This window comes from Oryx dammah, unplaced genomic scaffold (genome assembly GCF_014754425.2).
Source record: "Oryx dammah isolate SB20612 unplaced genomic scaffold, SCBI_Odam_1.1 HiC_scaffold_20, whole genome shotgun sequence".
Taxonomy (NCBI): domain Eukaryota; kingdom Metazoa; phylum Chordata; class Mammalia; order Artiodactyla; family Bovidae; genus Oryx; species Oryx dammah.
In genome coordinates, this window is record NW_024070204.1 from 40,226,642 (window position 1) to 40,240,650 (window position 14,009).

Sequence of the window (14,009 nt, forward strand, 5' to 3'; positions counted from 1 at the left end):
TTATGTGTTCATCTTCGTAGAGTCTGAACAGTATAGAAAAGTGTAAGAATAAAATCCCCCTTCTCTTCACTTACTCACTCCTGTCCAGACTGTCACATGTGACACCTTTATTGCTCTGGGGTCTTTTTATTGGATTAGTGTGTTGGTCAATAGGAATTTAAAGAGCCAAGAGTTTCAGTTCTGTTCATCAGGTGCCCTCAAACAAGTGTCAGAGAGACCCTGCCCATTGGTTGCTCTCACATTTGCCGGAAGCTCTGATATCAAGCCAAATAGTCATATAAAATGAAATGCATTTGTTAAACCCCATGTGTTCAGTAGGGGAGTTCAGAGAAACCTCCTAGGATGGGTTGGCCTTCCTCTTCCTCTCTGTTTATTGCACTTAGTATGTGGGTCCATAACAGTATTCTGTGTGTCTGTGTGTCATACTTCAGCATCCTGTTAGAGTGATGTATGGCACTGCTGTATTAGCTCTGTGTTGCTCACGGATTACTTCATGTTTGTCTAGTATACTCTTAGTGTATACTTCATTGTCGAAATGAAGTTAAAAATTTAAAAAATCATCTATGGTGCTTAGCACAAAGTTAGACGTATAGTAATTGCTTCAGTTTAGTTCAGTCACTCAGTTGTGTCTGACTCTTGGCAACCCCATGAACTGCAGCATGCCAGGCTTCCCTGTCCATCATCAACTCCCAGAGCTTGCTTAAACTCATGTCCATCGAGTTGGTGATGCCATCTAACCGTCTCATCTTTTGTCGTCCCTTCATTTCATATGATTATTTGGCTTGATATCAGGGCTTCCATCAAATGTGAGAGCAACTAATGGGCAAGGTCTCTTTGACACTTGTTTCATTTTATTTTATTTTTATTTTTTCACTTGTTTTATTTTAGAGGGCTTATCACACAGTAGGCACCAGTGAACAGAACTGAAACCCTTGTCTCTTTAGATTCCTATTGACCGAAACATTGATCCAATGAGAAGACCCCAGAGTAATAAAGGTGTCACGTGACAGTTTGGACAGGAGTGAGTAATTGCTTAGTCACCCAAAGCTCTACCCTCAGATTTTCAAACCAATAAGACTGGGCTTGTATTTGAGCTTTAGCTGCTTCACTTGGCACTGACAGGACCCTCCCTGCTCATCAGCTAAAGTCATAAAAATTGTAACATCAACTCAGTGCTATTACTTTTTCCCAAGGGTAGACCCCTCTCCAATTTCTGCCTGCTCATGGTTAGTGCCTCTTAGGGGTTTGGGGATTTTTTTTTTTTTTTTTTGCAGGTGGAAAATGTGATTCAGTGTTTTCACTTGTTATATCTGTAGGAGAGTTGGTCTGATAGGGGTCATTCCCAGGCATAGAATTTACATGTAAATATATTAATTGGAAAACTGGAATGATTATGAACCATAGTGCTCAGTGTCAGAGGTTCCTTTCTAATGCGTGAATTTTGAATTCCACTCTGGTTTTCATCCTAGGGTGTGACTTTGACGGCTGCCATTGGGGGTGCTGACATGCCCGTGGTCATCACTGTGCTGAACAGCTACTCAGGCTGGGCCCTGTGTGCAGAGGGTTTCCTGCTCAACAACAATCTGCTGACCATTGTGGGTGCGCTTATTGGCTCCTCGGGTGCGATCCTGTCCTACATCATGTGTGTGGTAAGGAAGCAGCCAGTGAAGGAGAAGGAAATACTGTTCTGAAAATCAGGACCTGTCTGTTATTTCTTTTATTTGTAGTAGAAATGACCGTGTCAGTTCTTTTTCTCTCTCGCAGAAATATTGGAGTGTTTCGTTTGAATGAATTTGCCAGACTGCTTGTAAAGTACCTGAGTGTAGATAATTTATAAAATTAAATATCAAGACAGAAATCTTCTAACTTCATCTGGTGATTAAAACACTTAAGGTTTTCTTTTTTATTTTTTTCTTCGTATATTACAGATCTCTGTGTTTACTTGTCTGATCATATTGTATATTGTATGTTAGTTGCTCAGTTGTGTCTGACTCTTTGCGACCCCATGGGCTGTAGCCCCCCAGGCTCCTCTGTCCATAGGATTTATATTTAATTTTTTTAATCTTCCAAGTGGTGGTCTTGATGCTTATATTAAAAATGCTGTTTAAATACTGTTTTTAGGGTTCCATACTAATCTGTCATATGGATATTCAAGATTTAATTCTTCCCCAGTGCTTTACCTTTAATGTTGTTTGATATTTCTTTCTTGTACATAAGTACATGTTTGGCATTTCTGATTTTTGTCTTAGGATGATTCCTAGAAGTAAAGGGTGTGCTCATTTTTTGGGCTTTGTCTTCTTTTTGTCATGTGGTTTCCAGAAAGCTTGCGGCAATTTACAGTCTTATCTTGAAGTTTTGTGGTCAGCATGGTTTGAAAAAAAAGTTAACAAGACAAATACTTCCTAGCTTCTTTTTTGTTTCTAATTCTCTTTTTAATGGCAAGAAGATAACCTGCAAATAGTTTTGACTAAAGCACTTTTTTCAAATGATAGATATTAGTCTCTAAATAATGGTTTTGAATGGCTGTGAAAGGACAAGCATGAAACTGGGTAAAGTCAGAATTGCCTTTATACTGATTGATCACTCAGGCAGAAAAATGACTCCACCTTCATTCTTTTATTAGAAGTTTAAAAGCTCTTATTTTATAACTCAGAATTTCTCTTACGTTTTAATTTAAAATTGAATGCTAAAATTATCTTTTCATAATGAAAAATTAGTTTTCTTTGGACATACTGTAAGTACAAAAAATTGAAAGCCTCAGTTCAAAACCAGCTGAGAGGTTTCACATAAAATCCTTCAAGTTGTTCAGGGAGTTTGGAAAGGTGTTTCTTATTGGAAGAATGTCAGGCTTTGGAGTATTTTTTTTAAAGCAAATGTTTATAAAGAAGAAAAATTTATTCAGTTGTATTAGAAATAGTTTTCTTGCTTCATTTGTTTGAATGACCAGTGGGGGGCAGCAGATTGTCACTAATGCTTAAAACTTACTGTGTGTGTGCTCCGTTGAATCCTCTGTGCAGCCCCATAGACTCTAGCACGCCAGGCTTCTCCGTCTATGGATTTTTCCAGGCAAGAATACTGAAGTGATTGCCACTTCCTACTACAGGGGACCTTCCTGACTCAGGGGTTGAACCCGCATTTCTTGCGTCTCCTGCATTGGCAGGGAAGCACCTAGCACCACCTGGGAAGTCCCACTTAAACTTATGGTTGATGGCAAATCCTAATTTTAAAATTAAATGGAAGGATCTGAATTTTTACAAGGCCAGTGGGGAGAGGAGCGGGGGACTTGTATATAGTTCTTGAAAAGTCAACATGGGTACCTTCCAATCTTTATTCTTTTTTTCTCTCTCTCTCTCTTTTTTTAAAATTCTTTTTCTCTTAAATGGTTTTCCTTGTTGTTGTTCACTTGCCCAGTTGTGTCCAACTCTTTGTGACTCCATGGACAGCAGCACACCAGGCCTCTCTTTCCCTCACCATGTCTTGAAGTTTGCCCAAGTTCATGTCCATTGCATCAGTGATGCCATCCAGCCATCTCATCCTTTGACACCCCTTTCTCCTATCCTCAATCTTTCCCAGCATCAGGGACTTTTCCAGTGAGTCGGCTGTTCGCATCAGATGACCAAAATACTGGAGCTTCAGCTTCAGCATCAGTCCTTCCAATGACTATTCAGGGTTAATTTCCCTTAAGATTGACTGGTTTAATCTCCTTGCTGTCCAAGGGACTTTCAGTCTTCTCCAGCACCACAGTTGGGTTCTTAAATTTATCCGCAGTGTTCCCCAACCTTCTGTGTCTTTTATTTCCTCTCTTTCCCCCTGTTCACTTAGTTTCTTGTGTTGTTATAGTAACTATAATAACTTTTGATATAGCATTTCTACAGCTTTAACTAGAATAAGGTATAAAAGGCACTTGTTGAAAGTACTCTTTTCTACATGTGTTTCTGCAATCATATCGTCTTTCTCTCTGTTTTCAGTCGCGTCAGGTGGCCAAAGTATTGGAGCTTCAGATTCAGCGTCAGTCCTTCCAATGTACTTTTGCAATTATGTCATCTTTCTCTAAATTTTTTGCTGTTCTTTTCTATTTTCACTGCCTCAGGCATGTCATTTACTGTCAGCATACCTCAGATATTTCTTAATACCTGTATTATATATAAGGCTAACAAGGTCTCATAGCTGTCTGTGACTGTAGAAATCACACTCGGTCAGATTGCTACTCTATAATAGCAAATTGTCGTAATTTGGAATCAAGAACAGTTGAAGCTTTAATTTTTAAAAAATATTATTTGATTACAAAAAGAAATGATATTTAATGAAACATCTTTCATTAAGAAAATAGAAAAGGATAAATAAGTATATATAAAATAATCTACAATCCCATTACCACTTAACTGTTAACATTAGTCTTAATTCTTACCTTTTTTCATATGTATATGTTTAAATACATTCTATGTTAACATTTAGTTTTCTTACCAATAAAGTTTAGTGTCTACATATTATTATATCACAAATATATATCATAATTTATTTATCCAAGTCCATGATAGTAGTTGTTTTTAACTTTTTTTTTTTTGCTGCAGTGTTCCTCCTTAGGCATCATGGATTATTTTCTTAGATCAAATTTCTGTGAGTACAATTACTTGACCAAAGGGATTAAGATTGTTTTCTTCGCTGTAGATATTGATAAGTGGATCTTCAAAGGACAGTCCAGTCAAAGCTCCCACCAGTGATGTGTGGGGTGCTTGTGTTTCTGCTCACTGTCCATTCCTGTGACTTCTTGCAAAACAAACAAGACAACAAAAACACATCTGCCATGTTTTATATTTCAAAAGTACAAATTTCCTTTCCTTCTCAATCTTCCTGCTCTCTGACTTTTCACATTAATCTTCATTGGTTCTTAGCTTTATTATAAGAAATTGCTTATTTCTTATAATAAGCAATTAATTATAAGCAATTGTTTCTCCATGGCTTGTGCTTAGCAGCTTAGAGTGGTTCATAATAACAATAAAAGTGAAATAGCTGCTTGTAATTGGATGTAGTATACTATGCTGGGTGCTTTACAAATATTGACCCCTAATTCTCAAACTAATTCTGGAGGTAGGAAATATTCTCGTTTTACAGGGAAGCTATTTTAAGACACCATTTATTATTTGCCTTTGTGTTTGTGGAGCCTGCCCTCGCACCTGGCACATTCAAGTGAATATAGCAATTCTAAAATGAATGTTTTATTAGCTCATTTCCCAGTTTGGAATCCTCTACGGGAAGTTATGGTAGCAGAAATACTACTTCTTATCAAGAGCTGTTAATATTACTAGTACGTTTACCTTCATAATTTTATCATTTATTGAAGGAAAAATCCAAACCAGAGCAGAGTGGTGGAGTGGTTTTATTATGTGAGAGGGGATGGAATGGACCCTAAGTGTAACCATCATCCTGAAAATTGAATATTTGTTCTGACAAAGAAGTCTTTAGGGTATCCTCTGAGTGTAATGCTTGGTTACATGACACCCAATATTATAAAAACTAGAAAATGTCAAAAGTGTTCAAATAGCCAGCTCAAATGAATGATTTGCTTTATATCCAGAGGTCATAGAGACATTAACCTCTCTATGATTTTATAGTTCATTTACTTGAGATAGTGTCCAAATTAGGGTTTGGGATATAGAAGGCTTTCAAAAATGCAACAGCATCCTCAGACTAAATTCTCTGATTTGTGTACTTTGCTGCTTGTTTCCAAATGAAAATAAAGCAGAATGAAGTAAATGAAAGCCAAACCAAAAATAACTTTTTTTTGCCTTGTGATCAACTAATTAGCACCTACAAAGCATTGAAACGAGGGGACGCTAGTCAATGGTATACATGTTATTTTTGCTTTGGTTTTGCTTATTTTATGATCTTCCTTTGTTTTCATATTTATTTCTTAATTTGCTTGGAATTATGTGAATTAAGGATCTCTTTAATGTAGCATACAGTTTTCATTACGGGGCTTAATAACTTAAAAGGAGCAGTCCTGGACAGTGTTGCAAATGCTTTGTCTTGGAACTTGGGAACTCTTCAGGCTGTGGATCACTGGTCACAGGGTAGTCTCATCAAGTCTTAAGCAAGCAAAAAAAAAAAAAAAAAAATAAATAAAAATAAAAAAGGAAACAAAACAAAGCCCTAAACCCTAAACGTTTATTGGAAATATGATGTTGCAATGGTAAATTCAGAGATGGAAGTTTGATTTCGTTTTTTTAAGAGACCATGTGGAATTAGTGAATGGTGATATAATTGAGGATATGTGTTTAACAAGTTGACTTTGATTGTTAAATTACTATGTGGTTCCCTTTTTTTTCTTGTAAGATACCATCAGAAGTGGGTACACACTAACTCTCAGAAATTCTTTCCTTCTCCTCCGTTCAGCTTTATGGGAAGAAAAGAAGGGTTCCTTTTAAGCCAAGTGAGAGTAAATTGGTCATATTCTTCTACATCCTGTTTCTCTGTCATCTGTCTGTTTATAGGGCTATGTGATACAGGCGATGGAGCCTTTTTGTACGTTTCACTAAAAGAAAATTATAGCAGAAATATTTTAGTGTTTGAAATTGTTCTTTGAAACCATTTTTAAGGGCAAAAATTGATAGAACATATTTCTACTAATTTAGTTTCAAAATCCTGTGATTCAAAACTGGAAAGGATTTATAAGAATCAGCAGATGTTGAATGTTTGGGAAGTCTCAGATACGGCTGTTTGGATTTTCATTCAACCTTGGATTTAAGTAGAGGAGGTTGTGTTAAGAATTTGAAACTTCATGTTGGATTAGGATGAAGAACTTAAAAGCATCACTTTAATTTTTCTCTGATCCTCTTATCTGTTAGTAATATGCATAAGGATATTCTGAGCTTTATTTTATATGTAATAATCTTAGACAAATTTACCAGACTCTGGGCTCTGTAAATGTGAATGTCTGATAAATGAGGTTAGGTCAAAGGAACAACTTAAAAATTCTGACTTTTTGATCCACATCTTTGAAACATAAGTGAGGCTCTCCTCTTCTCTTTTCCTGCCTTCGCTCTGTCCTACTTCAGCAGTTTATGTAAATCTCTCTCCTAAGGTGGTAGCAGGCTGGCCTATCTTTGGATGAGTTTTTTTTTTTTTTCCCCTCTGATGTATTACTTGTCACTGAAAGTCTCCAAATGCTTTTTGCTCTTTAATAATAAAGGGTTGTCTTTTTTAAAAAAGTATAGTTTGACACTTGTATAGCTTTAAAATAGTATAAATGACAGATCAATGATATGTTTATTCAGACCCTTAAAATAAGGTTTAATTGTTTGGAATTTTTTTTATGAAATGATATCCGTTATGATCATTTAGGATGACTACTTTGATCATGTATAGTGTTCTGAAAATGCTTTTGGTTACGAAAAACATCCAGCTTCTGGCCTTTTATTTCTGTCATTTTATTTATTAATTTTTTTACCACCACACCTCTCGAGATCTGCAGACAGTTTTCAAATCCGTTACTGTCACATGGCGCAGGTGTGTTTGTATGGCCCATTCTTTAGTTCACTTGCTCAGTTGTGTCCGACTCTTTGCGATCCCATGAACCGCAGCACTCCAGGTTGGATGATTGTAAATGAGCATCCAATAAATGCCTCCCACTTACTTTTTCATTAGATGGTTTTACTAGTTAAAAGGTGGGTGTAAATTTTAGTGAAGCAGGGTATAAACTTACTCATTTACCTTTTTGAAGTGAACTATTTAAAAAGGCTAATGATGAATCCAGCCACTTCTGTTCTTGCTTCTTGGAGCTGTAGGTGCTTTGAAAAGTGTCAACTCCTTTACTTTTTTTTCTTGACGGCAGAGGGCAGCAGACTTCTAAATGATAGGGGTCTCTATCCTTTGATTCTTCCCTGTTGCCTCTTGACAGCTTGAACTTGTAGCAGAGTTCACGTGAGCTATCGGTAGGTAGAGTCACCTTGTAAAATTTCTATAGCCTTCATTCTCTTTTACTCAGGTGAAATACATGCCAATATGGAGATAGAACTTGCTTAGTCAGTAGACAGATAAGAATGACTAGATCAGAGTTTTCAGGCCTCCTCTGGTGGCTCAGATGGTAAAGAATCTGCCTACAGTGATGGAGACCCAGGTTTGATACTTGGGTCAGGAAGATGCCATGGAGAAGGGAATGGCTACCCACTCCAGTATTCTTGCCTGGAGAATTCCATGGGCAGAGGAGCTTGATGGGCTACAGTTAATGTGGTTGCTAAGAGTTGGACATGACTGAACAACTAGTACTTTTTAAATATATATGTTAAAGTCACTGGTAATTTTCCATTAAATGCCTTTCTAAAGTTTATTTTGATGGAAAATATATCAGTGTGAAGTTGATTTTGTAGAAAACGATGTGATTTCCCAGATATATTTCTATCACTTAAATTTTTGAAATAATTTTCAGACACTCGATCAAATTTATTTGGTTAAAATGTTTTAGGTGATCAAGTAAACGTCTTTAATTGACTCTGACTATCATATTCACAGAAAATTTATGTGGATTAACTTTTCACAGATGGTAATTTTGCTTTCCAGGCAATGAATCGCTCCCTGGCTAATGTGATTCTTGGAGGCTATGGTACCACTTCAACAGCTGGTGGAAAACCCATGGAAATTTCTGGCACACATACAGAAATCAACCTTGACAATGCAATTGACATGATTCGAGAAGCTAACAGCATTATTATTACTCCAGGTAAAAAACCAAAACCCAAAAGCAAACAACCTATAATCACTTAAAGTAGTTTCTTGTAATAGGAAAAATCAAATTGGAATTTACTCATTTTTGAAAATATAATGGAAGTTTAGAAACAACTCTGTGATTCTAAGTGAATAGTTCTGGAATTCTTGGCTTAGGTTAATAGTTTGGGAATCATATAGAGATTTTATAAATTGAGGTAGTAGATTCTACCTGTGTTTTTCTGTGATTCAGTACAAAATGTTTAAATCATCTTTGAGTCTTGGTTAATTTTTTTTTCTCATTGATAAATTTTGGGCCTATGTCAGAATTAGATAGTATATGAAAGTGTTCAACTCGTTAGACTTACTCAGTAAAGGTTGGTAAATGTTAATGTCTTTCTTTCTAAAAGTAAATATTTAAAAAAAAACATTGAAAATCATGTGATTTCCAACAAGATGAGGTAACAAGTCCAGTAGAAAGGACTTGGTCCAGAAGTCATAACACCTTACTTCTGTTTTTCCTTTTGCCTCTAATAATTGACATGTGGCCCAAGTCAATTCGTCTCCCCAAGTTTCAATTTCTCAATTTCCTGAGGCTTAGCCTAGTACTTCTTTACTCATCAAAGAATGTCGTTGCATTTATTACAGGCAATACATTGATTTCAGACTAGAATTTTAACTCTATCATGTTATCATAGAAGTTTTCTGTAAAGAAAATCAATTGATTTTGTCATGTGGGTAGTTTGTTGGTTGACTATGTGAAAGTGAAAGTAAGTGAAGGCGCTCAGTCCTGTCTTACTCTTTGCGACCCCGTAGACTGTAGCCTACCAGACTTCTCCGTCTGTGGGATTCTCCAGGCAAGAATACTGGAGTGGATTACCATTTCCTTCTCCAGGGGATCTTCCCGACCCAGGGATCGAACCCGGGTCTCCCGCACTGGAGGCAGATGCTGTAAACAACAAACATTAGCAGAATTGAAACTTCAGGTGACAGTCTTCTCAAGTAGGGGCAGCATTATTTTTCTCAGGGTATTTGAAACACATGGATTTGGGGATTTGGCTTCTCACAGATGGAGCTGCTACTGTCAGCTAGCATGTGTCCGAGCAGGTAAACCACATATGCTATAAGCCTCGGACCTTCCTGCAGCATGGGTTGTCCCAGCCAGAGTGCATTGGTGTTACCTGTTGAGAAACACTGTCCTGGGGTGTGAAAGTGGAGAGTAAAGGACATACTGTCTTCCCTTTAGGCATTTTCCATGTAGTGGAGAAGTCAGATCAGTAAATAATGCAAGATGGGTTATGATAAGAGCTGCATTGGACAATGTAGGCACGTTTTCTATCACGGGGAATCTAAGGATTATTGGAAAGTCTGAATTTGTGTTGGACCCCAGAGGGTGGATGGTATTAGGGTGGGGGAGGTAGGGGGAATACCTTGAGCAGAGATCCATCTTTGAAAAAATGAGGGTAGGAAAAGGGGAATAGATATGAGATTCACTGGAAAGGGTGGACGGACAGAACACAGGGGTTGAAGGAGAAGGGAAATGATTGATGTTTTTGGTCATACTTGAAAGAACATCAGAACTATGGAGCACTGTTTTTTTTGGCAGAGGGGGAAAATCTTAAGTTCTTATTTGGAAACATTAAGTTTGCAGTGGAGCTGGGACAGTGGACAGGCTGAACTGGAGCTCAGTGTTAGGTGGAGCCTGGAGGCAGATTGGGAGCTGTCAGGCAGTTGTTGGGGCTTCCCTGGTGTCTCAGACAGTAAAGAATCTGCCTGTAATGCAGGAGACCTGGGTTCGATCCCTGGGTCTAGAAGATCCCCTAGAGAAGGGCATGGCTACCTGCTCCAGTATTCTTGTCTGGAGAATTCCATGGTCAGAGGAACCTGGCGGGCTACAGTCCATGGCGTTGCAAACAGTTGGACGTGACTGAGTGACTAATACTTTTTTACTTTCAGGAGGTTGTTGAAGCTGTGGGATGGGCTGAGGTTTTTTCCAGGGAGAGAGTGAGGCGCAAAGTTAAAGCCCTGGGGAGACTCAGGATTTAAGAGCAAGAGTACAGGAGGAAAAGATCTGTTCAAGGAAATCGAGGAAGAATAGTGGTGAAGTTAGGAGGGTTACTAAGGGACGCAGTGATCTCAAAGCCAAGTAGGGTGACAGTTTGAAAACATTTATGTGAGAGTGTATCCACCGGGCGTGTGTGTGTGATGTGGGAGGGAGAGCCCAGTATAGTTAGACACTGTAGGGGACTGAGGAGGGACCATGAAATTTTAATTTGAAATTTAGGCCAATATTTTTAAAGTCCATATTGTCAGTTTTTTGTTTTCACTTCTAGTCCTGTTAACTGACTGCCCTTTTTGGCATAAAGAAATTGTAGTTCATACAATTTGAAATAAAACCGCATTCTTCTGTGTTCTCAATGCTCCTGTAGGCTACGGCCTCTGTGCAGCCAAAGCTCAGTACCCCATTGCTGATTTGGTGAAGATGCTCTCTGAACAAGGCAAAAAAGTCAGGTAAGTGCTTGCCATGCATATGCGAAAGGAAAGGAAGAGAGATGACTTCTTTGAGGTGACTGTTTCTTCAAGTGGGGTTTTACCTGTGATACTAGGTAGAGAAAGTTGTGAAAGACCCTGTTCTAGCCTTAGTCTTACCTCCTAGTTTTCATGCTGTCTCTAATAGCATCCAACTTCAATATAGTCTTATTTTAGAAAAGGAAATTCTTATGGTACTACATTCCAGGATATTTATCAATAGGGAAAAATGGAAACCTGGTTTCTCTGTGGTTTGAGTTGGGGGAGGAGGTCATCAAGGCATCTGAGTCCCATCAAGCTGTGTCTTTTGGGTTTCTGTTGTTCACACAGAAGGAAAACATCTCAAATGGGGGGTTTCCGAAGGGTGTGAGCCTGAGTGGTGAACCTGTGACTGGTTGATGGATTTAGCTCTTACCCTCGGGCTAGAAAAGACTGCAGAAAACTTTCTTTTTCTGTGTATAAGATAGATAATAAAGCCATACACTTTTTGGACTGTGAATTAGAACAGCTCCTGTTGCTGCTATGTGCTCCTTGGGCCCTGGATTCTGCTCTTGGGTGGATGGTTATTAAGCAGAATGTGAAGTCAAGGACTCTGCATTTCTAGATTATTCCCCCTGACTTTGGATAAAGGGTTTGTGGTATGTGAAAATGGGGTCAGGGTGATGAGCCCTTGCAGTACTTTATGTCTGTCCTGTGTACCTTTGGGTCCGCCTTCTGGAACTCTGCTGTTGGGAGGCAGTGAAGGGGCCGGCTGGAGTTGTCCATGGGAGCATAGTTGCTGCGTGTTGTGTGGGGAGACTGGTTCACTAGCAGTTTCACTGACATGGACGTCAGAGCAACAGGATAACTCTATTGTTAAGTAAGATTGGTTCATTTACCAAGATGTCATTGCATATTGACAAAACTATTTATGTCTGTTAATACAATTCCTTTGAGGTGTCAATCTTACACTTTTGCCTGGAGGAAGATGATAAGAAAATTAGCCAAACAGACGGCCTAGAATTAATCAGACTATCTGTGCAGACTAGATGCAGAGTCCGAATCTTTAGCTCGAATGTCGCCGCTTTTAACAGCAGTAGAAGAGTCTTAGGTGATTAAATCAAAGTTTTAACGTCAGCTGCATTTTCTTTCTTTGTTCCCACCCTTTTTTCCTTTTGTCAATCTTTTTCTCACTCTCCACCTTCCTGTGATCTATAGTGAGCCTGTGCTTTTTAAATACACAGAATCAAAATGCTATTTTATGATAGGTCCAGCATTTCTGTCATGTAGATGGCTTCCATGTTTAGTAAAGTCCAAGATGAACTGATAGAAGATGAGAAAAGGCATCGTCTTTGTTTTCTAATTTTCACATGAGAGGTCTCATTTTGGTAGCTTATTCTTTTTATAGAGGGTATAAATGGGGCTTCCCTTTTAGTTGTAGTCTTTGCCACTTAAAGCATTTGGAGACCTACAAGTGGAAAGGATGTGTTACAGAATCTTTTATGATTTTCCTAAAAAGAAATATTTTTCTCTTTATATGATCCACATGTAAAAGAGTATAATGTATTAACGATGCCTTCTGTCACCACATGTTTAGGAGATGAGTGGCAATCATAATAAAGAAAGATGGCTTTCATGTCTTAATTATTCTTAGGGAAAGGAATGATTAATTCGATATAACCTCTCTTGTTACCCACTGGTCAGCCCAGGTTGTGGGTGCAAGGATGGGAAGCTTGACAGAAGGCAGGATGTGAAAGGGAAGGAGTTAAGAGAGTTAGGAAAGAAAATCAGGGATAAAGAAAAGGGATAAGACAATGGAAATTTTAGCTTCTAACCTCATTTAAAATTTGAATTTCATCATAAAGTGCTGTTTTAGGAGGATTTCTGTCACACTGTATTGAAAAGGTAACTATTTGACTTAAGATTTCTGGCAGGTATTCAATTAAACATGTATGAATAGTTTCTCAGTCATAAATTTTTTTTTATTGAAATAATTTTGGGACTTGCCTGGCAGTCCAGTGGTTAGGAATCTGCACTTCCGCTACAGGGAACCCGAGTTTGATCCCTGGTTGGGGAGCTAATCCTGCCAGTCACATGGCACAGCCCCCGACCCTCCCACTAAGAAAAAGTAATTTTGTGACCAGAACATCAGGCTCTCCATGAGAGCTTTTAATCGTTTTGTATAATCATCAGTTTTTAAAATAATTTGTTAATAGTAAATGCTAATAATTTATTATGTGAATGATATTACTTGTCAGCCTAATTTCTACTTGTGAGTTAGGAAGAGTTAGCCACTTACATAGATTACTCTGTTTCATATTAAAGATGAAAAAATATATTAATATGTTCAAATTTTTTCTTTTTTTACTATAATGAATTTTCATCATGGGCTTTGTAGTAAGTTATGTAAGTCTCATATTTGTATTAAATGAAAGAGAGCTAGTCTTGCTAACATGACAGTAGATTATGATATTTTTCCTTTCTAGCTTCCATGAGAGTGTTGTTTTTTTTTTTTTAATTTTAAAGGGAATCATAGCAACTTTATTGATTCTGCTTTATGTGCATCATCATCTTTCTGTAGCAGAAATGCAGATTTTCTTTACGAAGTTAGGTGTTGGCTTTTTCTTAAGAGGCACACGTCTGTTTGAGCAAGAGATGGCTGCAGCAGTTACCTCGTATTTTAATGAAATAAATCTGTATTTACAGTTTGCGGTAATTTAGTCCTTTCATCACTCTGTGGAGCTCCCACGGTGTTCATTGAGCACAGCTGCTGGGCCTCTGCTGCGAGTAGATCTTTGTGC

The 14,009-nt window shown here is 38.0% G+C and overlaps 1 protein-coding gene across 4 annotated transcripts in view; it reads left to right on the plus strand.

Annotated features, from left to right (window-relative positions):
• NNT (nicotinamide nucleotide transhydrogenase) overlaps nt 1-14,009 on the plus strand; it is a 94,888-nt gene that overhangs the window by 61,080 nt on the left and 19,799 nt on the right. For all 4 annotated transcript variants that reach the window (XM_040262461.1, XM_040262462.1, XM_040262460.1 and 1 more), the window contains exons 17-19: nt 1,470-1,649; nt 8,557-8,716; nt 11,130-11,211. In XM_040262461.1, the coding sequence (XP_040118395.1) occupies nt 1,470-1,649; nt 8,557-8,716; nt 11,130-11,211 (422 nt within the window). The remainder of the gene's footprint in view (nt 1-1,469; nt 1,650-8,556; nt 8,717-11,129; nt 11,212-14,009) is intronic.